The following is a 27,656-nucleotide window of genomic DNA, read 5'->3' as shown; positions in this document are numbered from 1 at the left end:
AAGAGGGGTGCAGCTCAGCACCCCCACTCCAAAAACTATTCCAGCACCGCTGGTACTAGGTTGGTTTGACATGATTTGTTCTTACAAATCCACGCTGACTGTTACTTATCACCTTATTATCTTCTAGGTGTTTGCAAATTGATTGATTAATTATTTACTCCATTATCTTTCTGGTTACTGAATATTCGTATTCAATGTTGTCTTATAAATATATTCTGTTTTATACAAGCAAAAAGGCTAATGTACATGGTTCACACTTAAAAAATATTTTGTACAGCACTTCTCCAGTTAAGAATTGTTATTCCCATAAATCTTTGCTTCAGGAAACTGTGTTGGAAATAATTACCCACAATGCACTTTACTGCAACAGCTGGAAACGGTGCTGTGTCTGGAGACACCAGACAAGTTTATACTAGTGAGACTGTCTAATATTGATATACTACATCATTACAACTTACAACAATTTCTTAAATTCATGAAGGATAGGTCTATCAATGGCTATTAGCCAGGATGGGCAGGAATGGTGTCTCTAGCCTCTGTTTGACAAAAGCTGGGAACGGGTGAAGGGGATGGAGCACTTGATAATTACCTGTTCTGTTCATTCTCTCTGGGGCACCTGGCACTGGCCACTGTCAGAAGACAGGATACTGGGCTAGATGGACCTTTGGTCTGACCCAGTAGGTCCATTCTTATCTTATGTAACAATTCAGTTGAACCCTTTAAAGATGTAACAATGCACTACACCAGGGTAGACTAGAGGGAAGAGTGCCTCCTACTGAATCCTCAGCATCGCTTCTTGCATCATTCTAGCTTGTCATTGAACATTTCCACTCAAAGTACTGATCATCCACAACCTTACTTAGCTTATGTGATTTGATGAGATCAAAAGCCCCATTGAAGAAACATGTTCAAGACTTCTTTGGTAAGAGTTACTATTTATATTACAGTAGTGCCAATAAGCCCCAACTGAGACTGAGGCCCCATTGTGCTAGGTACTGTATAAACACAAAATAGTGACCCTGCCCCCAATATCTTACAGTCTAAACAGAACAGACAGTCAAGCAATAGATGGGAAAGGCATAGAGTAGAACCCAGATTTCTCAAATCCCAGTGTATTGCCCTATTCACTGGACCATGCTGCTTCTTGATGGATCACTTATATCCCTGTAAGATGCTCACCTCAGGAAAACCAGCTTCTCTTAGTCTTTCTGGAAAGAAGAGGATATTGTTCAAAAAATTGGAGGAGACCATGCTGTGTAATGTACGCACATGTCTTTTCTTCTGCAGCTCATTTATTATCAGTAAATAACAAAGATCTGGAAGATGCAAATCTGATGTGTTTACATGAAAACTGCAGTATTTATGGATGTGTCTGGGGTCATATTTTGCCTTAATCAAACTATGGAAAAACCTAGGGTTTATCTTGTGATTACTTACCTAAAAACATGTTCTGCTTATAAATTGGGTGGGACAGATACATAATAAATTTGATCTTGGGGACAGTTCATGAAATATAAGGCGGACTATAAGGTAGATAGAAAGATGGCTAAATCATCAAGTTCAGTGGGTAGTGATCAATGTCTCGATGTCTAGTTGGCAGTCAGTATCAAGCGGAGTGCCCCAGGGATCACTGCTGGGGCCGGTTTTGTTCAACATCTTCATGGGATGGATTGCACCTTCAGCAAGTTCGCGGATGACACTAATCTGGGGGGGAAGAGGTAGATACGCTGGAGGGTAGGGAAAGGGCCCAGAGTGACCTAGACAAATTGGAGGATTGGCCCAAAAGAAATCTGATGAGGTTCAACAGAAGAATCCCATGCACCGCTACAGGCTGGGGACTGACTGGCTAAGCGGCAGTTCTGCAGAAAAGGACCTGGGTATTACAGTGGATGAGAAGCTGGATATGAGTCAGCAGTGTGCCCTTGTTGCCAAGAAGGCTAACAGCATATTGGGCTGCATTAGTAGGAGCATTGCCAGCAGATTGAGGGAAGTGATTATTCCCTCTCTTTGGCACTGGTGAGGCCACATCTGGAGTATTGCATCCAGTTTGCCCCCCCCTACAGAAGAAAGGATGTGGACAAATTGGAGAGAGTCCAGTGAAGGGCAACAAAAATGATTAGGGGGCTGGGGCACATGACTTATGAGGAGAAGGCTGAGGGAACTGGGCTTGTTTAGTCTGCAGAAGAGAAGAGTGAGGGGGGATTTGATAGCAGCCTTCAACTACCTGAAGGGGGGTTCCAAAGAGGATGGAGCTAGGCTGTTTCTCAGTGGTGGGATGACAGAACAAGGAGCAATGGTCTCAAGTTGCAGTGGGGGAGGCTTAGGTTGGATATTAGGAAAAACTATTTCATTAGGAGGGTGGTGAAGCACTGGAATGGGTTACCTAGGGACGTGGTGGAATCTCCATCCTTAGAGGTTTTTAAGGCCAGGCTTGAGAAAGCCCTGGCTGGGATAATTTAGTTGGGGTTGGTCCTGCTTTGAGCAGGGGGTTGGACTGGATGACCTCCTGAGGTCTCTTCCAACCCTGATCTTCTGTGATTCTATGATCTTCAATTACTTTGTTTTAAAAATTTTATTTCCCCAAGAGGATTCATCATGACTGAGAGGCAGAGTTTGAAAATAATTTATTCAGATAGTTACAGCATCATATCTGCCCACTGATATCACAGTTTGCTTTACCTATAAATGCTGAGTCTGCAGCTGGGGACCATAAAGATTTGACTGAGAAATGGAAACAGAAGATGAAAGAAGTTTAAGAACTGTTCTCAAAAAATCTCCTGCTCATGGAAAGAATCATGATCAGAAAATGCCTGGTGCTGCCCTCTTCACAGGTGACCAAGTTCTTGTTGGGAAACTTTCAGAGAGAGGAGGAACAGGCAAATTAAGATTCTGTTAGGAAGATAGGATTCACGTAGGAAACTGAAAGGAAAGGGGCTAGCCCAGTCTACGAAGTAGAAGATGGAAAAGAAGGTGCTAAAGTTCAGTCTTTTACTTTCTTGTGACTCCTTATCCTTGGATCCACTAAACCACCACAGTGGAAGACACAGACAACAAGATAAACTAATGAAATAAAAGATGAAAATGAGGACAGGAGTTTGGACTCCAATGATTCCAGTGATCTTACTCCCCCCAAGCCCAGAGTCCCTCTTGAACCTCAAACCCCTCATCCTCATCCCCACCCTAGAGCTTGCACCCCCAGCCAGAGCCCTCACCCCCTCCTGCACCCCAAACCCCTGCCCCAGCCTGGATCCCCCTCCTGAATCCTGAACCTCTCATTTCTGGCCCCACCCCAGAGCCTGCACCCCCAGCTGGAGCCCTCACTCCCTCCTGTACCCCACCCCCCACCCCATCCCAGTTAAAGTGAGTGAGGGTGGGAGAACACGAGCGATGGAGGGAGAGGGGCTGGAGTGAGTGGGGGCGGGGCCTCAGAGAAGAGGCAGGGCAGGAGTGTTTGTTTTTGTGCAGTTACAAAGTGGGCAACCCCATCTGATGAGGGGCTCAAAGGGGATAACTCTTGCTGCTGCAGCAGAATTGTCTGTGTTCTAAAAGGACTGAGCAGCAATGGGACTTGTGCATGTCATATTTGGTTATTTTACACTAAGTTATAATAAAACTGATTTTAAAAATACCCCTGGTCAGGAAGTGCAACGTAAGCAGCTGCTTACCAGCCCATGCTCCAAGCAGCAGGAAGTGGCCCCATGCCTGGGAAGCACTCCTGCCCCCTCCCCAGCAACTTCTTACCCTTGGTGTAGGTAAGATCACAACCAAGGCTTAGGCTCTAAGTAGCTTGGGGCTGCTCCCATCCTGGCAACACCATCATCAGCACTGCCAGGGCTTCATGTCAGCACCCAGGCTGCAGTTGCCACTCTGTATCTGGCCCCCATGGGCCCTGCAAACTTGGCAGTTCTCAGCCCCTGCCCCTGCTGCTGCATCAACAGCAAGGAGCTTATCTGGAAAGGTGGGAGTGGGCAGACTATGGAGCATTGACGGCTGTCCTAAGTAGATAGGTAAGGTAAGGGTTAATTTGCTTTTACTGTAAAGGGTTTACAAAGGGAACCAAACACCTGACCAGAGGACCAATCAGGAAACCGGATTTTTCAAAAGTAAGGGGGGGAACCTCTGGAGGTTTTTGGCTTTGTGCTGGGTCTTTTGTTTCTCCCAGCTATGGAGGAAACAGCTTTCCTGCTAACTCCTATTTCTTTCTAATATTCTCCTACAAAGTGTGAGTACAAAGGCAACAAGGCAAATAGGCTGTTATATGNGTGCACGCGGCGCGCGCACACCTACTTGGAATGAATATGAGCAACACATCTCGAAGAACAACAGTTACAAAGGTGAGTAACCGTCTTTTCCACTCCCTACCCTCCCTCTATCACTGATTCATGCACAAGAATAGAATGACTGAGCATCAGGCCTAATGTCTTTCCACCCATCAATTTAAAATGGACCCTGTGCTCATATCCAGGCTGTGTTGGCACAATACACCACTTTTTGGTGGCATATAGGGTATATGTAGCTACACACCTCTGTGAAAAGCATTCTGTGTCCACACTCTGGTGTATAGCTACACATGTCAGCGAAAGGCTGTAGCAGGGGGATGGTAGCGGGGAAAGGTTTCAGCAACTTCCTGCTATTAGAGCCTTTCACTACTGTGAGGAGCTTTTGTGCTCGCTCTCTCTCTCCCCCACTACCTCGCAGGAGTCTTTCCCCACTGCCGAAGTCCTTACCCGCAATGCAGAAAAGCTCTAGCAGTGAGAAGACGGTGGAGACTTTACCGGCTGCCTCCCCATTGCTGGAGTCCTTACCTGCAATGGTGAAAGACTCCAGCAATGGGGGCTGCCAGAGTCTTTCCCTCCAGTGGTGAAAGGCTACAGCTGAAGAGAGCTGATGGAGTCCCAGCTGCCAGCTCCTTTTCCCTGTGGTGGGGAAAGGCTCTGGCAGCAGAGAGGCAGCAGGGCACTACATGACTAAAAATAGCAACGTAGAAGGGAAGGTGCAGCTTGAGTGAGTAGAGTCATATAGGGTATGTACTCGGGAACATACCCACATCCTCTACTCGCCGAAGCCATGCCTTACCATCTCTATTGCTACTGAATCCTCTGCTGGTGGGGCTACCTGATGAAATACTCTACACACCGCTGAACAAAGCATCCAGTGTAGACTCCTATTACAGGCCAGGAACTTATCCACTCTCCCCAGGTGGCCCATATCGTATGTGCATGTGCACAAAAGGGGGGCAGAATTAAAGCTGGTGAATGTGATGGGGAGATGGCTGTGTGGGACAATGTTAGAAACTTAACTGAGATTTTCCTGACACTTTTATGTTTAAATTCTCATCTGTATCTTATTAATAAGCTTCACGCCAATTTCTGCTCCCAACTACACCTATGCATCCCTGATGGCTTTGATGCTCCAGTATACCTGAGAGGAGAAGGGGGCAGCGAAGGGCAGAGTTATAGAAAAACTATTTCTTCTACCTTAAATTCTTACTAACAAATGTCTTGGTTTTCCAGCCAGACCATCTCAATCTGTGATTGTCAGTTTTCATAAGCTAATTGGGTCAGACTTAGTCAGTACTTGGAGCGTGAGATCTCCAAGTAAATCACAGGTTTTGGAGCAAGTGGTTTCTCTTACTCAGTAGGTTTCATGGTTTGCTTCTAATCTTGTATTGAGCCAGTGTCCCCAACATAGTGCTAGAAGGAACTGCTGGCGTTTTGAGATGATTTAAAATAGAATACCTGTGCACGTATTGTTAAAAATCCCATGGTGCTCTTCACAATAAGATAAGTTAACCTTTATCACCTAGCTGTATTCCATTCTGGGTAATTACATGTGGTTACTGTAAAAAATTCCCCTATAATATGAATTAGAGAAACTGTCCTTCATCTCCACCTAAAAAACATAAAAACATTGCACATTTCAGTTGTGGATGAAGTTACGTACATATGTATACAGAAATTGTGCATATAAAAGGCTCGTCTCTTCGGTTATAGTAATCTCAGTTCATCATCATATCCCAGACTATCCCTTTTTTTTTTTTTTTTTTTTTTTTTTTTTTTTTTTTTTTTTTTTTTTTTTGCTTTTTTGTGGTCTTTGTAGATGTACCTGGCTGTTTAATTCTTTCAATAATTTATCAGTTAGAGTAGGGGTAGGCAACCTATGGCACGGATGCCGAAGTCGGCACACAAGCTGACTTTCAGTGGCACTCACACTGCCTGGGTCCTAGCCACCAGTCCGGGGGGCTCTGCATTTTAATTTAAAATGAAGTTTCTTAAACATTTTTAAAGCCTTATTTACTTTACATACAACAATAGTTTAGTTATATGTTATAGATTTATAGAAAGAGACCTTAAAAACATTAAAAGGTGTGACTGGCACGCGAAACCTTAAATTAGAGTGAATAAATGAAGACTCGGCACACCACTTCTGAAAGGTTGCTGACCCCTGAGTTAGAGACTTAACCCCAGAACCAGTGCCTCTTGAAATTAATATAGGTACCAACCTGTCACTATAGCTTCACTTGCTTCCTCTATTCATGAGTTCCACGCCCTGTTTTGTCTATGCAGGGATCTCAAACTCCCAACCTTCAGGCCATAGCTGGCCCTCTCAATATCCAGCTCGTATGACAGATTTAAATTCTGTCAAGTTTTCATTTACAGAGACAAGTTTTGAGCTTCTGTGTTAATACACAATTCGCCGCCAGGGAGAGAAAGGATTGTAATGGGATCCACCATTCAGAGGAGAGTGCTCTATACACTGGACCATGCAGTAATTCTCAGGCGCTCTCTTTCTCTGGCCCAATGACTAAGTGTTTTATCCACAATGGAACAGTCAGTGGGTCAGAGAGGAATGACTCTACAGTCTAGTAGTTAGGGCACCCCCTGAGAGGTGGGAGACTTTGGGTCCAGTCCCCCTGCTCCAATGACTTTATCCACAATGGAACAGCTTCAATAAGAGAGACTGAGGGAGCCCCTCCCATCAGAATATCTGATTGCCCAGTGGTTAGAGCACTCTCCTGAGAAGTGGAGACCCCCTGTTGCAATCCTTTCTCCCCCTCCTGCAGAAAAGGGTAATTGGACCTTGGTCTCCCACATCCCAAGCAAGTGCCCTAACAGCTATGAAGTGTACAGCAGCAGCGCCAGCTTCTCCAGATATTTTATGTGATGCAAGGCAGGCAGCTAATTAATTACTACAAGAAATACTTAAGTGCCTAAGCCTGACTCCAAGCAGCAGATTCCTGTTCATGGATAGGTAGCACAGCTAGGTGCTTTTCTGCAGCTGGACTTATTGCTCATCTCCATGAAAGGGGTGGGGCTTAAGACACACCCTTGTCATCAGGGTCTCCTATTGGCTAGTTTAGACAGCTCTCTGCCTAGCATGCTGGCTTTTGTAGATTGCATTCCTAGGTACCTAACTCTCCCCATTAATTGTATAGGGAGCCTAACTCAAGTTTCTGAATTGCAGTGTTCCTGTGATTTTCTAGGTTGGAATGCCTGAGTGCCTTTGTGGGTGTAGGCCTGAGAAATCTTAGGTTCCATTTCAGGCTCGTCAGAGGAGTGTGTTTCAATGGCCACAGACTCCTATGTTTCCCTCCAACCCAACTGTGTCTCTTCCCCACTTCTGGTTCCTCATCCCTGTCCCATTTTCCTTACCTAGGCTGTCCGAGTCTCTGTTTCTCAGGCTTTTCATCTTCGTTCCAGTTTCCTTGCCCACCAAGTCCAAGTTTCACCTCTCCAGCTCCCCATCCCAATACCACTGTGTCCCCCCACTCTCTCTCCTAGTCTTCTGGCCCAGGCAGTCCCAGTCACTGCCCACCCCAACTCCCAATCTCAGGTTCTGTATCGTCTCCATTCTCTTTGGCCCAATCTGCTCTCCCCACCTCTACGTTTGACTGAAACAGCTTCCTCCTCCACTCTACCTGGGCCCAGCAGGAAAATCCTTGAGAACACAGGAGAGAGAAGCTCCCTGCTCTTAGTTCAAGTGTCTGGACCCAGAACAATCTGCAGCAGCCCAGAGCTGAAATTACAGGTAAAGAAAGTCCTTCTCAGCCGCAGGCTGGAGCATGCCCTGTGTGAACAAAATATTTGGGGAATTTGGCTGCTAAGATCTTGTCTCTGGGGGTATATGCATAGTGCAGTTTTTCAAATGCATATAACTTCACCTAATGTGGGAAGATTTTCACAAGAACAGCAAAAGACACATCTCTCTCCCAAATGTCAAGTCCCTTCTCCAAGGTACAGGTTTGCTTATAGATTATCAAAGAAGGCCATCAGATTTATTTTTTTTAACATGGGCAAAACAATGAATTTTTCCATAGTCTTGTTCTCAGAAGTGGATTATGTGTTTTGGCTAAAATTCCCCCACACTCAAAAAAAAAAACCCCCACCTAAAAAAAACCCCCAAAACCTGAAACAAATCCAGTATGAAAAATTTCAGCCCCAACATTTAAAGTTTAGCAAAGTTATAAGCAACTGAAAACAGGGTCTTACAATGGGGAGTGCCAGGCAACCTTAGTAACAAGTGTTGTTAGGGCCACTGACCCACCACTCTGGGATTGCATTGCCACGGTCCTGTTTCTGAAGCTGCTCCATGGAAATAAAGGTGATCAGGGAATTGATCTGTTTTTTGCAGGCGTCTAGTGATTGAAGTGAACATCTACATAGCTAGAATTTTAGAGGCATTCCAACAGAGATGGTTGAATATAATTCTTGAATTCAACTTCCTGGCTAGTGTTGCTTGTGTAAGCAGGGGAATGGTCCCGCTATTGTGGGGAACTTCCCTGGCTTCTGCACTACCCTGGTGAAGTGGGCTAGCGAAAGGATCTGAGTCCTCGCACCCACTTCCTTTACCCAGAGGTCTCCCTGCCCTTGAGGACTTCCCTTCCACTCTCCTGTCTGGCAGAGTCCTCGTAACCCCAACAGGCTGGGCCCAGGATTCCTGGAGGGCTTGACCCCCAACCCTACTGTGGTCACCTAGGACAGGGGCTAGGATGTCCCCACTCCGGGGTACTCCCTCTGCACTGGGCAACTCCCTGACCCACTGATCATTTCATATAATTTAAAGCAAATAAAAGTTGTTAATTTTAAAAAAGAATAAGGAAAAATGGGAAAGGTTAAAGGAAACACGTCACCCTGCTCTGTGGCCGGGAACATCACAGCATTTCTGGAATGTCAGGGCAGTTCACAGTCTTCCTGTAGGTCCCAGACCTTTTCTTCAGGCCCTGGCTGTGCTGCTGGGATACTGCGGGTTGGACACTTGCTCTGGCAGTGGCCACACGCTCTGAGGCTCTAGGCAGCAGGACCTTTCTTCCCAGTGTCGCCCCCGCCCTGTCAGGGTTATGATCCCCCTCCAAGTCTGGCCTGCAGAGCCTCTTGGCTGAGGCGTCTCCCTGTGCTGGGCCCCCTGCCCAGGGTCCCCCGTCACTCTCCCCAGCTGCTCACCGCACCCAGCTCCAGACTGCTCCAGGCCCAGCTCCGCTCTGCCTCAGCACGGCTGCTGTTGCTTGTCTGCCTCCAGCTTCCTGGGCTGCTTCTCTGGCCCCTCTGGCGCTGGTTGCTACAGCTCTGCTCCCAGGACAGGTCTGCTCTGCAGGCTGCTTCTGTGACTCTGCTCTCAGCTCTGATTTGTTTCCTGGGATACTTGTCTGGCCCCTCTGGCTCTGGTTGCTGCAGCTCTGCTCTCTCTGGGCTGTGCTCTGGCTCTGGGGCTGCAGCTCTGCTTCCAGCAGCTTAGCTTGGCCCCACTCTGTCTGACCCAGGCAATTCCAGCTCACAGGGAGGACGAGATCCACTTTGGCCTCTTGATTCCCTAATTAGCTTGCCTGCCCTGTCAGTCTGGCTGACCTGGAGCATTGGCCTCTCCCCATTGTTCCTGGGGACTGTCAGTCTCAAGATCCTGATTTCCCATTGACCCTTCCCCTTTTGATACTCAGAGCTAGCCAACCAAAACACCCCCACTGAGTGTTAGTAAGGGGGCAACAGTCCTTTTGCACTTGTTCTCTCTCTGCCCCCTCCCCAAATCAGGCATCAAATAAGGGAACTTAACTTCATTTTGTTGCTCAGGGTGGGTGGGGGAATTAAAATACAGCCCGGATACTTACAAGCAGGTAGAATAATAGCTAGTATATTGGATTCCTTCAATCTTATGGTTGCATGCTGGTGCTCATTATAGTAATGAGTTCTTTCCAGGTGAATAGATTGGCATATCAAAGTCTTTACTGGAGTTCATGGAATCTGGCCATGGTTATAGGAAGCTCTGCTTTGTATAGGATGGTTTGGTTTTGTATTTGGGGTGTGTGTGAAATATTTAATGTCCTGTTTTTCACAATTGTTGAGCATGCACAGCTCCCTTTGGTGTGAATGGTGCAAGGTCCCCAGTACCTATAAAAAGCAGGCCATAGATCTGCTTTAGTATCCCTCTAACAGGAAAGGAATAATCTATCTTGAAGGGGGATTTCAGTGCTTTCTTTTGCTTTTACTCAATAAATAAAATTATAATAATGCATTCAGAATTTAGCTGTAACTCCTGCCATTTACATCTTGAAGGAACTCCATGAGTATACTGTTTCCCATTTTTATATACAAAGTGCATGGTTTTCTGTTGGGGCAGTTGAGGGGATGGAGAGTTTTGTAGAAGTTGCAGATGAAAAATAAGTGGGAGGTAAAATTTACAGTATCAAACTTGGTGGGGTTTAGTATTTTTATTTCTGTACTATTTCCATTTCACACCTGTGTGGAATATAGTTAATTCTGTTATTACTTATCCCTGTTCTATACACACACACTGTGTATGAAATTTTAACCCTAGGAGATTTGCCATTGACTTCAGTGGGGCCAGAATTTCACCTTTTAACAGGATAATTCCATTTAGTATATCTTGCTTCCCATTCTGCTTCTGCAACCATTACTCCTTGACTTCAGGTAGACTGCTCTCAGTAAGGCTCACAGGATTAGGCCCAAAACTTGTAAAGTATGAAAGGCCAAAAGCATGTCATTCTTGCTGGGGCATGACTACTACTCTGCTTTATTAGAGTTGGAAGTGCCATTATGTGTATTGTTTAAAAGGGTACTAATTCACTCTGGTTAACTTTTAATATTGAATAAATACAATAAACTAAAGGTACAGCCACATACTAAAAGTGGGGTGGGGGGCTAGGAAAGAAAATACAGCTACTGTGTACATGTCTGTAGAAGACATGCCATTTTCATTCCCTCTATCCAATAAACCAGCCCATACAATTGGTGAAGTCTCAGCAATAGTTAGTTTGTTGGCAATACCCCAGGCATGAGCTATGTACAGTCTACATCCTGATGTATATACTCTTTGTTGCTAGATTTAAATGGAAGCCCGACAAAAGTGCCTCACTGAATTTCACACTTTTTCTGTCAACAAATATTATACAGACAAGTTTAGGTAGGTAAAACTAGGCACCAGCTGGTAAATTCCAAAACACTCTAGAGTTTTTAATGCCTTGAGGGGGAAAACCTGACTGAGCAGAAAATACCAGGTTATAATTTTTTAGGTGAGGTATTAGCTTCCAAACAATGAAGTTCTGAGACCTTTGGCCATTTATTTGGTGGTAGTATTTATGTCTAACCTTAATAGAAATTAACCTAAACTATAACACTAGACTACTGATCTGTGTCTTCTGGTGGCACTCACAGTGACCATATTCTGTGAGTGTGGAAATACAAACACCCACATCTGCTTCTTGAAAATAATTTACTTTCTTAAGAGTATAGTGAAATATGTTGCTAGAGGGCTGTATTGATGACAAGAGGGTAGAAATAACAGAGAAATCTACACCGTCATAGTTTTATTGTCAGTCCTATCTATAGTGCAGCTTTGTACCAGCCAGCATTAGTACAAACATTCATGCCAGCTTCCTCAGTTTCTTATAGCCTTAGTAAAAAAGCGTTTTTCTTCATATATCCTAGTCATCCACCCTTTGACCATGCTCATAATGAAACTTAATTCACATCTACAAAGTATAAAGTTTAATTATATTTAAAAAGGAGGAGGAAGGGAAAAGGAGAGAGGCTGGCCTTAACTCTCTATTGGAAAAGTACTTGAAATTCTTCACATTCTTCGCCTGTTAACAGCATGTTTACTTTTAATCACTGGGTTATTAGGATTAACACAAGTCATTGCTTCAAGCTCATTTAGTTTGAATTTAGTGAAAGCAAACTACCTCCTACAGACTCTAGGAAACATTCTTTTTCCACATAAATGTATTAATTTTCAAGAAGCAGCTATACAAAATAATGTGAGCCTGGGCTAACTCTTCAAACCCACCATTCAGCACTGTGGTGCATGTCTGGATTCTAATTAAACACTCTGTTGCAAATTTCAGGATAATTTTGCATATTTTCTCAATTAATAAAGCAATCTCTATTTTAGAGATTTGATCTTACACCTACTAAAATTGTTTTCATCTGTTTTAGCAAATAAGGGACTGCACTTTGGGTAGAGCAATTTTTAATTTTTTTCCCCCTAAACTAATAATTTTAAAGTCTATCAATCACCATTAGTTCCAAGGTAGAGCTTGATTTAGGTTTTGGAGGAACTGAGTTTGTAGAAGTTCAAGCTTCTACTAACAAATGCTTCCACGTTTAGCCAAATTGTCTATTACCTGTCAAAATTTTCTACTGAGAGTACACTTAGGTAAATATTTCTTTATTAAATGATTAAATCCATAAATAAATTCTTTTAATTCATTGAATATAAAATTAAAATCATTTACAACTTATTCCAGTATTACGGGGGGGGGGGGGTCAAAAAAAGAAAGCTACATTTTGATAAATAAAATACTCAGCTTTAAAACAACTGATTTCTGTTTGCAGTTAAACTATAGTTGGTACATAATAGCTGCCACCAGTGAGCACTCTAAAGTGCCCACCTCAGGAAGGAATGTATCTTCCAACTCATGTTTGGAAAAAAATAAAAAAAGCATAGTGTTAAAACTGAAGGGTTTAGAAAAGTTTAAAGTTTTCATAACCAGAACAAACATTTATCTGATCAGTTACAAACAGAAAACAGCACATGATTAAGGTAAGGTGCTCCAAAAAGAAGCAATAAAGTTGCTCCAGTACTATGAAGCTTTAAGTATGCTTAAATCTCTGTTGCATTAGTGTCCAGTTGCACAGGGTGCTCTTGTAGTAGTATCTCAGTGTTGTCCTCAAATGGGCAAGGCACCATTTCCACAGAGTTCTTTTCTCCGTTGCTTGTTACTTCAAAATTCTGATAACTCCCCACCCCCATCACAATTTAGTCCCTAAATTTGTGAATGTCATTGAACAGTCTGTAATAGGGGTAAGCTTCATTTGCATGTGGACAGTTGTAGTTGCATTTGCAAGACTGGATCATCATTACATTCTTAGTGAAAGTTTCTCCATCATCACAGCGGAACCTGATTTTGACGGTCCTGGTCTGGTGGGGGGTACAGCATCTTCCATCCACGCAGGAGCCGCAGTATTTGGGGCGATATTTCTTCACACTGGAACAGCCAGCATAAGTAAACTTCATTGGAGCTTGTGACTTCTTGGTCTTGGTGCATTTCTTTCCCTTCTGTATGGAAGAGGTAACAATGTTATTAGCAAAAGATTTCTTTGTAACATCCATCTTTGACCTAGACCCATCTGGGGGGGAAAGGGGGGGCTATCACAGAGATCTATATTTACCTTTAGGGAATCATAACTGGTCTGTTCACATGGCCGCACTTCACATATCCTGGTCTCTTTGATTAGTCTACAGTCAGGATTATCGTTGGTGACTCTGGTAGAGATGCCAGTTCCGCAAGTCTTTGAACACGGGGACCATGAAGTTGTCTGCACAATGCATTTGAGACTCTCAAAAGATCGGCTGTATGGCTGGGATCCAAAGACTAGAAGGGAGGAGAAGAAGAAGAACTTGGCATAAAGTTTCTCATTGAGAAGAGGCACAAAGATATATGAGGAGTACAGCAAAGCACTATACCCACTGTATTTGTGTCCCCTCCCAATACAGGTTACTAATATGCACAATAGCCTTACTCACCAGGTAGCATTTTCAGTCCTCCTTTCACAATGGCAATCAGCTCGTTGTTCCTGGTTAATTCACCTTCAGAAGCATCCAGACCAAATTCTTCATTGAAGAAACCTTCCAACTCCTCTGGAGCATCTTTGGTCTCATCACAGACCCATTCTTCACAGCACTGGCCAGGAACTTTAACCAGCCTTGGGTTGGCACAGCCCAGGTTAGGGAGAGAGAGTTCTTGCGGGCAGAGTGGGATGCAGCCCACAGCTCCATCTATGCATGTACACTGGTGTTTACAATTGGGCTGGAAACTTTCACCATTCTGGTAGATTTTTGAGTTATATTCACAGGGTCTCCCCTCGGATTGCGCTGCAGAGATTAAAAGAGAAAGGAGGGAGTTAGAGGTGAGACCCGCGGTTTTAAACGCATGCATATTTGCTGCTGTTAAATTCGAGTTATGGTAAAGTTCCCTACAATCCCCTAGAGACTCAAGGTTAGAACAATAAGTTAGTCAGGAATCACTTTTCCTTATGCGCTTTTAGCGGAGCCCAGACATACTGAATTGCATTCCAGACTGCTGAAGTCATATGCCTTTCTGCCAAGCTACCAACAACAAAGCATAACCATACATGGACTCAAAATTACTAAACTTGGGCACTACGGGGACTATTATTATTTTTAAAGGAGCCAAACCACACGCCTCTTACCTCTGCAGATCCCCTTCTGAGCCGTGGTACTGGCGCCGAAATTGCATTCCAGCCCCTTGGTGTGATCACAAGGCTGGGTCTTACTGCAGTCCTCGTTGAGTTGTTTAGCGCAGACTTTACAGCAGCCGCAGCCGTCCAGAACCAGACCGACTCCCGGGGCACATTTGGGCACCTCCAGAGGGCACTGGCAGGCGGCCGGGCAGGCGGAAAGCGCCTAGAGAACGAAGCACATTAAAAGCCGATGAGTGTATGTGCTAAATGGCCCATGCATAGAGAGACAAACCCGAGATTTACGATAGCCCACAGTATGGACAGCAGCGCTTGTCCGCACCTAAAAGTTAGCGATGCTCCCAGTTTATGCCTTCATAACACATACACGCAGGCGATCGACTTTCTGGGGGTATATTTCGCGGCAGGAAAGTGACCAAAAATGGCAAATAGATAAACAAAAAACAACCAAACCTCGAAACCCTGCGATCCCAAACAAAGTTACATGCAAACGCAAACTTACCAGCCTGGATAAGTGGAGGAAGGCAACAGCCAGAAAGAAATAACTGGTGGTTTGGTAGCTCATTGTTAGCGCAGGAACTGTTTTCCTACTATAGCTAAAAGAAAATAACAAACTGGAGTAGAGAGAGAGTCTAAAACTTTCCCTGCGGTTTACAGGCTGAGTGGATCTCTTCTTGTGCCTGTAGAGAGAGGAGTCTCAGTCCTACAGGGCTGTGAAAGCGCGTGCTGCTACGTTTTCTTCTTTTCTGAGAAGAGCAAGAGGGATATCAGGGCTGCTGCCTGGATCCTCCGCTCTCGGGGGTCCCTTTGCAGTCTGAGGAGGCAGCGAGGGAGCCACTCCTTATATACAGTGTGATGCCGCCGCGTGTTGCAGCTGCAGTGACGTTGAGCGTTCCAGAATGCTAAAGCATCCAGAATTCCAAAGCATCTCAGGAATGTTTCTTGGCGCGGTTTGCGTCCAAGCTCCTCCCTGTCTAAGTTGCACCTTTTTTTTTTTTCTGTCTCAATAAAGTAGTTCTACGCCCCCCTTCCCCCAATTCCCACACTTGAAATGATCATTTAAATAATCCTCCCTTTAAGGATCTTTTTATGATCATATGGGAAATGCATTTTAGGAGGATCTTTTAAAAAAAAAAAAAAAAGTTCCCAGTTTTCAGGCTGGGAAACGCTGTATGTAGATCCTCCCTGTATGTTTATTAAGTAAGTTATGCATGACTGAATGTCACTCTGAAATATTGGGGGGCAGGGAGATGTCCGGAAAAGCAGCACAAATATGTTGCTGGAATTATGCACCTTCCTATTAAAGCCAAAAAACTTGATCAAGTGTGTGAGTGAGGGTGTGTATTTCAATGCCCTGATGGCTTACTTTTAAATATTTATGAATGGGAAAGGAACACAATAAATAGCTCCCTAGTATCTGGCAAAGTTCCATTAAAAGGTCTTCCCTAGCTTTTTGCTTTGAAAGGTTCCCACTTTTGTTATAATCATGGAAGGTGGAGGTTCTCAGTGCAGTGACTTTGAAGAATCATAGGGAAAAGTTGGCTACTTTTTTACAGGTCCAGTACATATATAATCAGCTGACCTTGCCCAGCTCTCACCCCCAGGTTGAGTAATTTTTTTTTAAAGATCGGAATTTGGAAATACAAATAACTCTGCTACATGTTCTTATCCTAAGTCTTGCCCTAGGAAGGGTGAGTCAGACAACTCTTTTATATATACTATTCCTTGGAAAAATGAAGAAACTGCTACACTGTGTTCTCTCTAATTTATAATCTTTAAAGGTGAAGTCGCTGCAAGAAAGTTGCTCCTTGGTTTAGAATTATTTTAAACTCTGGATTTTGAAATTGAATAAAAGGAACCTTTTAAATTATTATATTGAGTTTACTAGCCTCATTGCTATTTTATTCTGCCTAAATACTTTAGGAGGGCAGAATAACAAACCTTAAATTTCTGTGGAATATTGACCTCTCTATGACCTTCACTCCAGCATACTATGATAAGCAATTAAAATAAACATCTGCCTAAATTATAGGTTAACCCTAGAGAGGTGAACATTCAAAGACTAACCATGTTACTTTTGTATGGGAATACTCATACATAGACGTTTTTAAAGCTTTTAATATATTCTCTACATACCAAATTTACATTAATCCAGTCATTTGTTATTGGGGTTGTTATTTCAGAGATAAACCCTTGAGTGCTTTAGATGTCTAGTGTTTAGGCCAGGAACAAATTAGGAGAAAATCCCAGGCCCTGCAGCACATACATCCCTCTGCAGTTGTGTTTATCACCAAAGTTTTTAGTAATCCTCAGTATGATTAGACTCACTTAGGGATTCCTCCATGAAGCTAAAAATTTAGGATGAGGGGGAGGGCAGAAGTTCCTAGCTTCTGCTGTGGCATTTTTTTAGGTTTCATGTCTATAAGTATTTCCAGATGGTGATTCAGACACCAGACGTAACAATATTTCCATATTTGGTATAGCAGTAGCCTGCATTTTTCACATTTTTCTGCTCTGTTATCCAACCACAAAGCATTCTTGACAGCTTCAAATGGTGTTAAATATAGACTTAACTTCTGTTCCCAGGGCAGGAAATTCTTTGGAATTCCTGTTTTTCGTGCAATCTGTCTATCATGATTTAGTAGAAATTACAGTGGAGGAGCCAACTGTAGCTTGCTCATTTATTGAAAAAAGAAAGTAGTTTAGTCTGCTACCCAACAGCGTTACAATAAATCCCCATTCCAAGGATTTTTTTTCTTTGCAAACAGATTACGGTTCCTAACACAAGTTTGTTTTTTGTTGCCTTCAATGACTGAAGGTGGAAGAGCAGACCCACAGTGGAGCAGAATCTTGACAAAAACCTCCAATGCCCTTGGAAACCAGAGATGGTGGGGAAGAAGTAGCGAGGGAGGAGATGGGCAGAGGAGGGGGGGGATATGATTAACCTGTCTGCCTAGCATTTCCAAACAGTATGTGTCTCTGTGTGCTGCTCCTAGCACATAGGTGGTTAGGGAGGGAAAGCAGCACCGGTCCGGCTACTAGGAGGAGAGAAGCCCAGACGTCTTGTCGCCTGCTCCTTTCCTCCACTGAAAGGGTTACAGAGAGGATCATTTCATGGTGACTGGTTGGGGGACTATGTACATGTTTCAGGGTAAGTGTTGCTAAATCTGTTTAGGGGGCTGGGGGATGTGTGTGTGTTTGGGGTTTTTCTTAAAATACAGTGGGAATAATAGGCAGCTTTGTTGGACCTTGCTGGAGCCACAGAAAAGGGAGTTTGTTGTTGTCTTGGGAGCGCCTGCTCCTAGACTTGGCTTTAGATTGAGCGCTGTGGGGGGGACTCTGCTGCCAGGGAGGTGAAGGTGACACAAGAAAGGGGCCAATATAATAGGGCCACTGTCTTCAGCAGAGGTTTGGAGCTGCAGCCTGAACCCTACAGTGGAGTATCCAAAACATATGTGGTTTTGTTTTACTTCTCAAGCATGTATCTTTCCTAACTGGCTCCAGCCACCCCTCCCCCCTGCCCTTCCCCCCCTCCCCAAAGGAATAGACCAGGGTTGATGGATAAAGTCCATCTTTGTTGATTCTTCTGGAGACCATTTTCCCGCCTCCCCATCAACACCCTACCACCATCACCCTGGATAAATAAAGTAACATGAGGAAACCATCTGTTGACCCGAAATGGTGGCATAAGGGAATAATTTAAGCATAAAATAATTCTCCCCCACCCAACCCCCTCTGAAAGTGCCTTTACAATTATGAGAGAGACAAGGTGGGTGAGGTAATATCTTTTATTGGACCAACTTCTCTTGGTGGAAGAGACTCAGCTCAATGGAAGTATTTTACTGGAAGCATTTCTGCTTTAAAGGTTCTTTCATGGACTCCCTGTTTCAGTTATGTTTCATATGGTGCCAGTGTGGGAATGTAGAGAGTATGAAAAGAAGACAGAAAGAGGCATTTGTGTGGCTGTCATTGCACTGAAGCTAGTCTCAGCAGCAGCTGCCCCCAGAGCTGTCACTGCTGTGGAGGTGCTGCTTCCCCATGCTGGAAGGGAATGGGCTGCACTAGCCCCTGCTCAGCCCATTGCTGAGGCTCTGCAATGAGGGAGAGAGAAGAGAGTCTGTTGCCAGAGTCTTATTTCCAGCTTCAGCACAAACTTAGGATGTTTCCAGCTCAGTTCCATATTTGGTGAAAGTCTTGTGAGCTTCGTCATCCATCCGATGATGGGGATGATGCAGCCTCAGCAGCAGCCACCAAACTCCTTTTAGAAAGAGAAAATCGGAGGTCTTTGACCTGCATACCAAAAATACAGGTCACTGGAGAATCTGTGGGCACGTTTTCAATCCTTCCCTTCTGAGCCTGGGGGAGGGGCTTGGGGGGGGTGGTTTCCTCCGTGTGAGAGTTTACTGATGACCATTGTGCCTCAAGAATGAATATCATCAATTCATCCTGGCATGAAAAACACATTAAGTTAGGGATAGGACGGAACAGCTGCGTTTGTTTTACATTGTTTTAGAGATGGACCCAAGCCATGAAGTTCACATTTGAATCTCACAGTCCTCAGAGTTTGGGTGGGATGAGGGATTTGGATGATGATTTTGTTTTGACCCATTACAGAGATGGGAACCAGTGCAAAGTTTGGATCTGGGGCCAAATTTTCCCACAGCCCTTGAGGGATCTTGGTTCTGGGCCAATGTTTTTCTGCGGTTTGGTTAGAATAACAGAATCACAACTTTATGTATTTGTTTTTGTTTTCATCTGTGAAGTCATTTTGCTCCGGGTTCCATAAGGGAAAGGAAAAACGCAGCTGATCTTGTAATCTGGCAGTGCCTGGAGGAGTTTAGGAGAGCTGAGAAGACAAGGCAGGTGTGCAATCTAAAAGAATAGATCATTCTCTCTCTTTCTTAAGGATTTACATTTCCTTGTGTGCCAGTGCATGTGTCTGATACATTGCTGGGGGAAAAAAGCAGGTGAGCAGCTGTCCCAGATGTGTGCTTTAGTGATGTTGATAGATTAGATTAGCAGCACCAAATACTCTGAAGTGTTGTAATTTATATGAGTATAGTGTATGCGTTCTGCCACGGATCAGAGCCTGCACCTGAATGCAGCCACTAAAGGGTTAATGTGGTGTTTCATCCTTTTACTCTTTTCACCATTTTCTTTTCATTCTAATCTAAATCTCCCTTGCTGCAATTTCATTCAAGTGACATAGATTTGTTGGGGGGTTTTCTATGATGTTTTTGTGGCTCATGAAAGGTGATGGGTTGGCAGCTCCAGGCCTTCTCTTCACAGATTAGATATTACCGGAGCATGAGTGGTAGCAAGCAATCCTTCCCTTCCCTTCTCTTCTCTGCCCTTACCCATCAATTGCCTGAAAACTTGACCTAAAAACAGGGTTGCAAGGGTAATTAATTCTTTATTCTCATTCAACTCGTTGACTGTCTACCAATATTGACAATAGGTCACCAATTAGTGCTATTTGTGATTATAAGCATTCTTATTTGCATACCTACCCATTAATAATTGGCCTGAGACCACCAACTAATTCACATGAACAACCAATAACCATTAGGTGGTTCCATTAACCATTTCTACCCCTATTGACTTGGCAAAATTGAGTTGGTGACCTGGAGGTGAAAAGTTTCTTATCCTGTTTCCAGCTCTCTGAGCTATCCGGTATTCCAAGTTTTCTTATTTTGCAGGTGTATGATTCTCCTCAGATGTTTTAATATGAAGATCTGTAATTCCTTTTGAACCTGTGACTGGTTGAATCTCTGACACAATTTTATCCAGGATAAATAATAGAATCATAGAAATGTAGAACTGGAAGGGACCTCAATAGATCATCTTGTCCAGTCTCCTGCACTGAGGCAGTTCTAAATATTATCTAGACCATCCCTGACAGGTATTTGTCTAACCTGTTCCTAAAAACCTCCAATAATGGCCAGGGGAGGGGGCATGATAATAGTTTTCAAGTATATAAAATGTTGTTATAAGGAAGAGGATGAAAAATTATTCTTCTTAGCCTCTGAGAATAAGACAGGAGGCAATGGGCTTAAATTGCAGAAAGGGAGGTTTAGGTTGGATATTAGGAAAAACTTCCTAACTGTCAGGGTAGTTAAGTATTGGAACAAATTGCCTAGGGAGGTTGTGGAATCTCCATCACTGGAAGGTTTTTAAGAACAGGTAAGACAAATACCTGTCAGGATGTTATTACTTAGTTATTACTTAGTCCTGTCCTGAGTGCAGGGGTCAGGACTAGATGAGCTATAGCCATCCCGTCCAGTCCTACGCTTATATGATTCTATACCCTCCTTAGTACAAAGTAAGCATTTGGGACAACTGATTATACTCGTGTTTATATATATTTACTGGGTATATATAACATTAATTTCAGAGGCCACCTCTCTTTGCATTTCCCTAGCACCTGTGCTTTAGGAGCCTAGATTCTGAACTTTCATTTCTTCAGGGGAAAGGGTTCCAATGGAACTGTGACGGGTTGGACCCCTTGGGAAGCCATCTGATGTCCTGAGATATCACTGAGTCTACCTCTTCTGCCAGCCTGGGCCCCCTTTAACCTGTCTTGCTGAGCCGGGCTCTTTAAACCTCCTCTAACGCACACACAGGCAGGGCCACACCCAGCTGCAGATCAGCTCAGGGAAGACTCATCTTAAGGAACTTTCCACAGTACCCAGATATCCACCCACCCTTGGAGTACAAACCCAAAATAATATGAAATTTGCCTCTTCCCTCAATGTGGAGGAGGGTACGCACAAGTATCCCCCTGTAGGGGACTACGGAAGACTGTGTCACGGCCTAGCTAGGGTGTCTCCGCTTTCTCGGCGGCCTTGTGAAAAGCCCCTGCTTGCTAAGTGGCTGGTCATTGTAGGACACAGCATGCCAGTTATAATTTGCTTTTAACTGGTTTAAACCAGTTTGTATGGCCTTAGGCCAAAGGGCAGACATAGCCTGTGGGAAGTCCCTTTTTGCATATGTATGAGTTGCTTTTGTATTGTGTATATATAGCTGTATGCTCCCGGTCCGCCTTTGGACTCCGACCCAGGCCGAGCTGAGCTTCGGTGCTGGGTGCCCCGCCTAAGTGACAGCAACGCCCAGGGTGCCCGTTGCAGATATGTCACTTTACCTTCATTAAAGCCAAATAACTCACTGTGTGTGTGGGCCTCGTCCTTGCAGAGCACTCAGGCACGTAACACCCCCCCATCCCAGTTAGAAATCACATAAACTGGGTTATATTGTAAACCAGAAATAAATTTATTATCTATAACTTGTGTATTTTAAGTGGTTAAGGAGGTAGCAGACAGAACAAGACAAATTACTAAGAAAATAAAACAGAGCATGCAAACTAAGCTTAATACACAAAAGAAACTGGTTACATGTAAGTTCTCACCCTAAATATGGTTCTAATAATCTTCTTCACAGGCCACCAGCTTGGGGCCAGTTCTTTCCCCCAGTTCAGTCTTAGTTGTTTCCAGCAGTCATCTTGTGTGGGGTAGCAGGGGAGAACTAATGACCTTGATTACCTCACTCCCTACCCTTAAATAGGATTTGCATAAGGCAGGAATCCTTGTTTCCCTAGTTTGGACCCCCCCCCCCCCGCTTCCCTTACAGTGGAAAGTTACAAGAAATCTCAGGTAATAGACGCACCTGACTATGTAGGATTACAGTGTCCATGAGTCAGGGCCAGTATGGAGCATCCACAGGAAGGCCAAGTTTTTCACAGTCCATTGTCTTTGCTGATGGGCCATCTGCCCTGTCTGGCATTTCCATTATTGCACCTGAAGGGTTAGCAGTGGGTGTCAAACCAAGCCACATAGTTGAAATACAGATACATAGTCAATATTCGTAACTTCAGATACAGAAATGATACAGCCATACAAATTGGATAATCACATTCAGTAAATCATAACCTTTCCAATGATATCTCACATGAGCCGTCTGGCTGTAGGGAGGCAGTGGGATACCCCACAGCCCTGCTGAGGGATGAGCCTCCCCTAGCACCAACGTGGGTGGAGTCAGTGGGTCCTGCACCCGCCCCTCAGAGGTCATGGCGCAGGACAGGAAGTAGAAAAGCCCTGCTGCAAAGCTCAGTTGAAAGCCAGCCGCCAGAGAGGTCAGATGCCTGTGGCCTAGCTCCAGGTTGGGGAACACCAGCAGGCCACAGCCAACATGAGGACTGGCTGGGCCAGATGAGCCTACCCCTCGCCAGCTACCCTGAGGAGCAGCCGCGCCTACCCCTTGCCAGCTACCCGGAGGAACCGATGGTGCTGGAAACCGCCAAGGACGCCAGCTAAACCAGGTACCTTACGAGGGGGAGTCTGGAAGTAGCCCAGGGGCAGCCGAGCCTGGCCTGGCTGGAACAGGGCCAGAACCAATGTCAGTGTGTTGTGATCAGAAGCCCCACTGATGCAGCAGCAAGTTTTCTGCCACTGCTAGGGCCCTGGCCTGCATCCCCCCTGCCACCCAACTCACAGGTGGCAATCTCCCCCTCGCACCAGGCACTCAGAACCCTGAGCTCCAGACTGTGTGTTTGCTGCCCTGCCCTGACTGAGGGCCTGGGCTCATATTGGGCTAGTGGCTCAGCCCCTGCTTAAGGGCCTGAGCTCCAGACTGTGTGTTTGCTGCCCCACCCTGACCGAGGGTCAGGGCTCATGTTGGACTATTGGCTCAGCCCCTGCCTAAGGGCCCCGAGCTCCTGACTGTTTGTTTACTGGCCAGCCCTGACCCAGGGTTTGGGTCCAGAGCGAACTAGTGCGAGGTGGTGGGATGCCCCACTGAGGGCCGAGCCTTGGCCGAGCCCTTCTACACTGGCATAAAGTATATCTCAGTTATGTCATATTCATATCATAAGCATATTTTCATAAATAATATGGAATGACACGTCACAGGAACCACAGAACCAAAAAGGAAACTAATGGAAGGGTGTATCTCCCTACCTAAAGATTTCAGTCTTTCAAGACTATTTTCGGGGATTTTGGGGCTATGAACAGATATTCCCCTAGGTGTTGCTGGTTCCATTGAAAGTACATACCCAGAATTGGAAAGGAGAACATCAAACGGTTATAATTATGTGAACTTTTGGGAAGGTTCCGATTAAAACCCGAACCCAAATCTTTTTGTACTGTTTTTAATTTCCTCTTTCCCATTCTCATTTTCCTTTACCCATCCCCTTCTATGTGTTCCCTCTTCGTTGGTTTCCTTTGCCCTGTTTCAGTTCTTTCTCCCCCAGCCTTTCCTTTTTTCATGTTGACTTACATAGATGGGGCCTCTTCTGCTGCTCCTGCCAGGCCGCTGGTTCCTTCTGCACAAAATCAGCTCTTCCAGGGTCAATGTCTCATCTCAGTGACTCATAGGAGGTGCCAATCCAGTGAGGCAATTTAAGCATAGCAACGTACAGGCACAGCCGTGGAGTAGCAGGAAGGCCTCAACATGCAAAATTTAAGTGGGTTCAGATTTTACTCCCTGGATTTGCGCAGTTAATGCAGAATTCCTGTGTGCAGCGTTTCCTATCTGTACTTTCCATTCCCTGACTATCAACTTATTGTGTCTTTTAGCTGGGCTCAAGCCTGTCAGCTCTCCTGTAGTCTGTGCCTGTATTTTCTGATATATTGGGTATCTATGTGCCCCATGCTGCCCTCCACATCTGCAGGGGGAGTTTGGCTTTTAGATACATGGCTAGCATAGCCAAGGGTAACAATGTCTTGATATGACAGCTTTCCACTGACTCCTCTCCAGGGCATCATGGGTTACCAGTTCTATGGAACTGGAGGGGGAGCTAATTTCCTCCTTCTAACCCCTCATTAAACAACAAAGAAACTAAGACAGTTGCAGGCTATATTAAACTGTGCAGCTTTCCCTTCTAAAATGTATAGCTCACACCTTACACAGACAGCAGGACTAGATCATGGAAGCATGGTCCCAGTGGGGCATGAAAACAGATTGGAAAAAAGAGCCATCCACGTGGATGCCCCTTTGCTTTTTGTTGATTTCCTGAGACATGGGTTAAAAGGGTGGGTTTCTGGCTTCTCCCTGGATGGGGAAGCCACAGTCTTTCTCCCAGATGGAGAATTCACCAGAAACTAAACACGTTCAAACTCACAGTTCTTTAAACATGTCTGTGTGGATCCTATTCAAGCTGTGTGGCCTATATCATGGTATTGCCACCCTTACTTCTCTACCGCTGCTGGCAGCGGTGTTGCCTTCAGAGCTGGGTGCCTAGCCAGCAACCGCTGCTGTCCCACTTCCCAGGTTCAGGCAGCACCACCACCATCACCAGCACAGAAGTAAGGGTGACAATACCACGACCCCCTGCAATGGACTTGCACCCTCCTTTTGGATCAGGGCCCTCAGTTTGAAAAAAGTTGAGAGAAATCACATATTTTTCGTGAACTGATCATGGCATTTAGCAAATTTCATCCATGTGTAACACAGCCGTGAAATTTGCTATTTATGCCATGACCAGCCCATGTAAAATGTGTGATTGCTCCATGATTTAAGTAGACCCCTACTCATAACAGGGAAGACAACAGCAGGGGAGGAACTGCTGACCTCTCTCAGCCCAGGAAGGAAAGTACTGAGTTACAAGGGAGGCCAGCTGGGGAGAAGCTGGTGTAAGGCTCCAGCGAACCTGAATGAACGCAGACTCCAAGGAGAGCTGTGTGATTCCTCAGCCCAGGAGAGGAAACTAGCCTGAACCAACGCAGATCCCAAGGAGGTCTGTCAGACTCCTGAATAAATGGCAGGGCTTAGGGCTAAAAGAGTCTGTGTTTTGGAAATGACTGAACAAGATGAGACCTCACAAAGGGGGAATCTTGTTTAAGTGTTCTGGTCTGAGACAAAGGGTATGTCTACACTACCCACTGGATTGGTGGGTAGTGATCGCTCTATTGGGAATCGATTTATCGTGTCTAGTATAGACACAATAAAATTGATCCCAATCGCTCTGCCATCAACTCCGGAACTCCATCGCGGCGAGAGGCGGAAGTGGAGTCGACGGAGGAGCAGCAGCGGTCGACTCACCACTGTCCTCACAATGCAGATGTGGCCCTGATGGAGACTGCTATTCAAAACAGTACAGTCTCTTACACGTGAGGTGCATGCATACTTGGAGTGGGACAACAACATCTTGAAGAACCACAATGATTATAACATAATTAACTGTTGTATTTGGCTTCCATGTGCAGGTTTTTCATACGTAGAGGGGAATTGGTCCCTATTTAATTATTGCACCTTTCTCAATGGATGAAAAATCCAGTGCTGGGGAAGGAAGCTATAAAAAGGATTGACAGCAAAATCAAAAGAATCCATACCATTTCAGGGGCCCACAGAGAGAGGTGAGAGGAAGATTTTCCAGGTTAAAGCTCTGAGACAGATTTTCCAGATTTTACTCTAAAGTGAGAGGCAGATTTTCCAGATTAGCAGAGATTTGCTGAATTTTGCACTGCAAGGTTTGGTAGGAGAGTTTCAGCTATGTCTCCAATTCTGTCACTTGTAACTCTTTATTTGGAAAATTAACCAGACATAACCTTAGGTTTGTCTCTGAGTAGCCTCAGAGCAGGAGGAGTTTGCATTTTCAGGATGTACCTATCAGCTTTTACTAGTACATTGTCAAGATATAAATCCTCGATTAAAATGCCTCTTGTTTGTGTTACTAATAACACTTTAGATTATTCACGCTGAAAATGGGGAATGTTTAATGTACAAACATACTTTTACTTATTTATGCTGTGACTTCACTCAGCTTGACAGAGAAGCTAGACTGATCTGTTCATAGTCAGTTCTATGCACTAGCACAAGGCCGCAGTGTTTGGCTTGCGAGCACCAGAGGAATGTTTAAAAAAATAAAAGTGTTCCACTGACATTTAAAAAAATCATGGAAGTGCTTCTATTAATATTAGCTGGTGTAAAAGCTTCCTTTAGAAACCCAAATCCTACATTTGAGGCCTGAAATATTTACAAAATAAAGAGCTAGATTGTGGCTAGCGAGGTTAGGGAAGGAAGGAAGAATTCTCCCCTACCTTGCATGGCCTGTGTCAGAGGCATTGAGAATAACAGCCCCTGTGCTTGAGAGAGCACAGGGTTGCTACTGAGCTGCTTGTCCTGAGGAGCTGGCACTCTGAAGCTGGAAGGAAAGGAAGGGGAATATCAACCATCACCTCTGGTCCTCCACACTGCCCCTTACTACAGGCTAAATGCCGTGAGCCTCATCTCCAAAGTTGAGTAGTTAAAATATTATCAGCATTTTCTTAAAAACTGAGAGCCAACATTGTTAAAGCGTTTGCCAGTTGAGAAAAGAGCACCAGAATTAATGTCTATGCAGGACCAAATGTGGATGTGACTGAGTGGGTAGGTCTCTCAGCATTTGACAGGAGAACACTCTCAAGTCAAAAGCATTCAGGGCAAACCTCTGTCATCTGTGTAAACAGTACTGGGGATATGTATAGGCAACTGGCAATGTTGCTCAGCGAGCCAGGACCATCCAAGGGGATTTGTAAGGATTAGTTCTGAACCTTGATCAAGATCTTAACTGGGGGCCAGATTCTCATTTCAATTATACAGGCATTATTCTGAGTTACTCAGTTGAAATCAATGGAATTGCTTCTGATTTACATCCATGTAAATGTGATTTAGAATCTGTGTGTGGATTTTCTAGAGAGCTCTTGAAGAATGGGTGAGTGGGATGCCATTCCTTCCTCTGTCCCTAGCCCTGTCCTACCCACTTCTTCTCTGTAGTTTCCCTGGACTGAGGGACAATCACTGGGCCTCCTTGCTGATCTAATTAATCAGAGCAAGGGTTTTGTTAAGCTTAGTTACCCAGGCTCATTAAGGTAATGCTTAAAAGCAGTCATTGAGGCTAAGCTGCCTGCCTGACCTAGCTGAAGAGGCTCCTGATGATGGAAAGTGAATGCTGAA

General features: G+C 44.6%; 2 protein-coding genes across 2 annotated transcripts in view; one reads left to right on the top strand and one right to left on the bottom strand.

Moving 5' to 3' along the window:
• Window positions 1-12,659: 12,659 nt before the first annotated feature.
• CCN1 (cellular communication network factor 1) lies at window positions 12,660-15,545 on the bottom strand. The gene is made up of 5 exons (XM_032778507.2): window positions 15,232-15,545; window positions 14,721-14,934; window positions 14,035-14,382; window positions 13,680-13,882; window positions 12,660-13,566 (listed from the first exon to the last, which is right to left on the bottom strand). The coding sequence occupies exons 1-5, from the start codon at window positions 15,292-15,294 to the stop codon at window positions 13,267-13,269; spliced, it is 1,128 nt and encodes a 375-aa protein (XP_032634398.1). The 5' UTR covers window positions 15,295-15,545; the 3' UTR covers window positions 12,660-13,266.
• A 1,948-nt stretch (window positions 15,546-17,493) lies between these two features.
• The window catches only part of DDAH1 (dimethylarginine dimethylaminohydrolase 1), a 144,744-nt gene continuing 134,581 nt past the window's right edge, over window positions 17,494-27,656 (top strand). Inside the window, exon 1 of the mRNA XM_075067775.1 lies at window positions 17,494-17,880. The gene's annotated coding sequence lies outside the window, so the exon portion shown is untranslated. The remainder of the gene's footprint in view (window positions 17,881-27,656) is intronic.

The sequence above is a fragment of the Chelonoidis abingdonii genome, chromosome 7 (assembly GCF_003597395.2).
Source record: "Chelonoidis abingdonii isolate Lonesome George chromosome 7, CheloAbing_2.0, whole genome shotgun sequence".
In the NCBI taxonomy this organism is placed as follows: Eukaryota; Metazoa; Chordata; order Testudines; family Testudinidae; genus Chelonoidis; species Chelonoidis abingdonii.
This window is presented reverse-complemented; position numbering and strand designations above follow the sequence as displayed.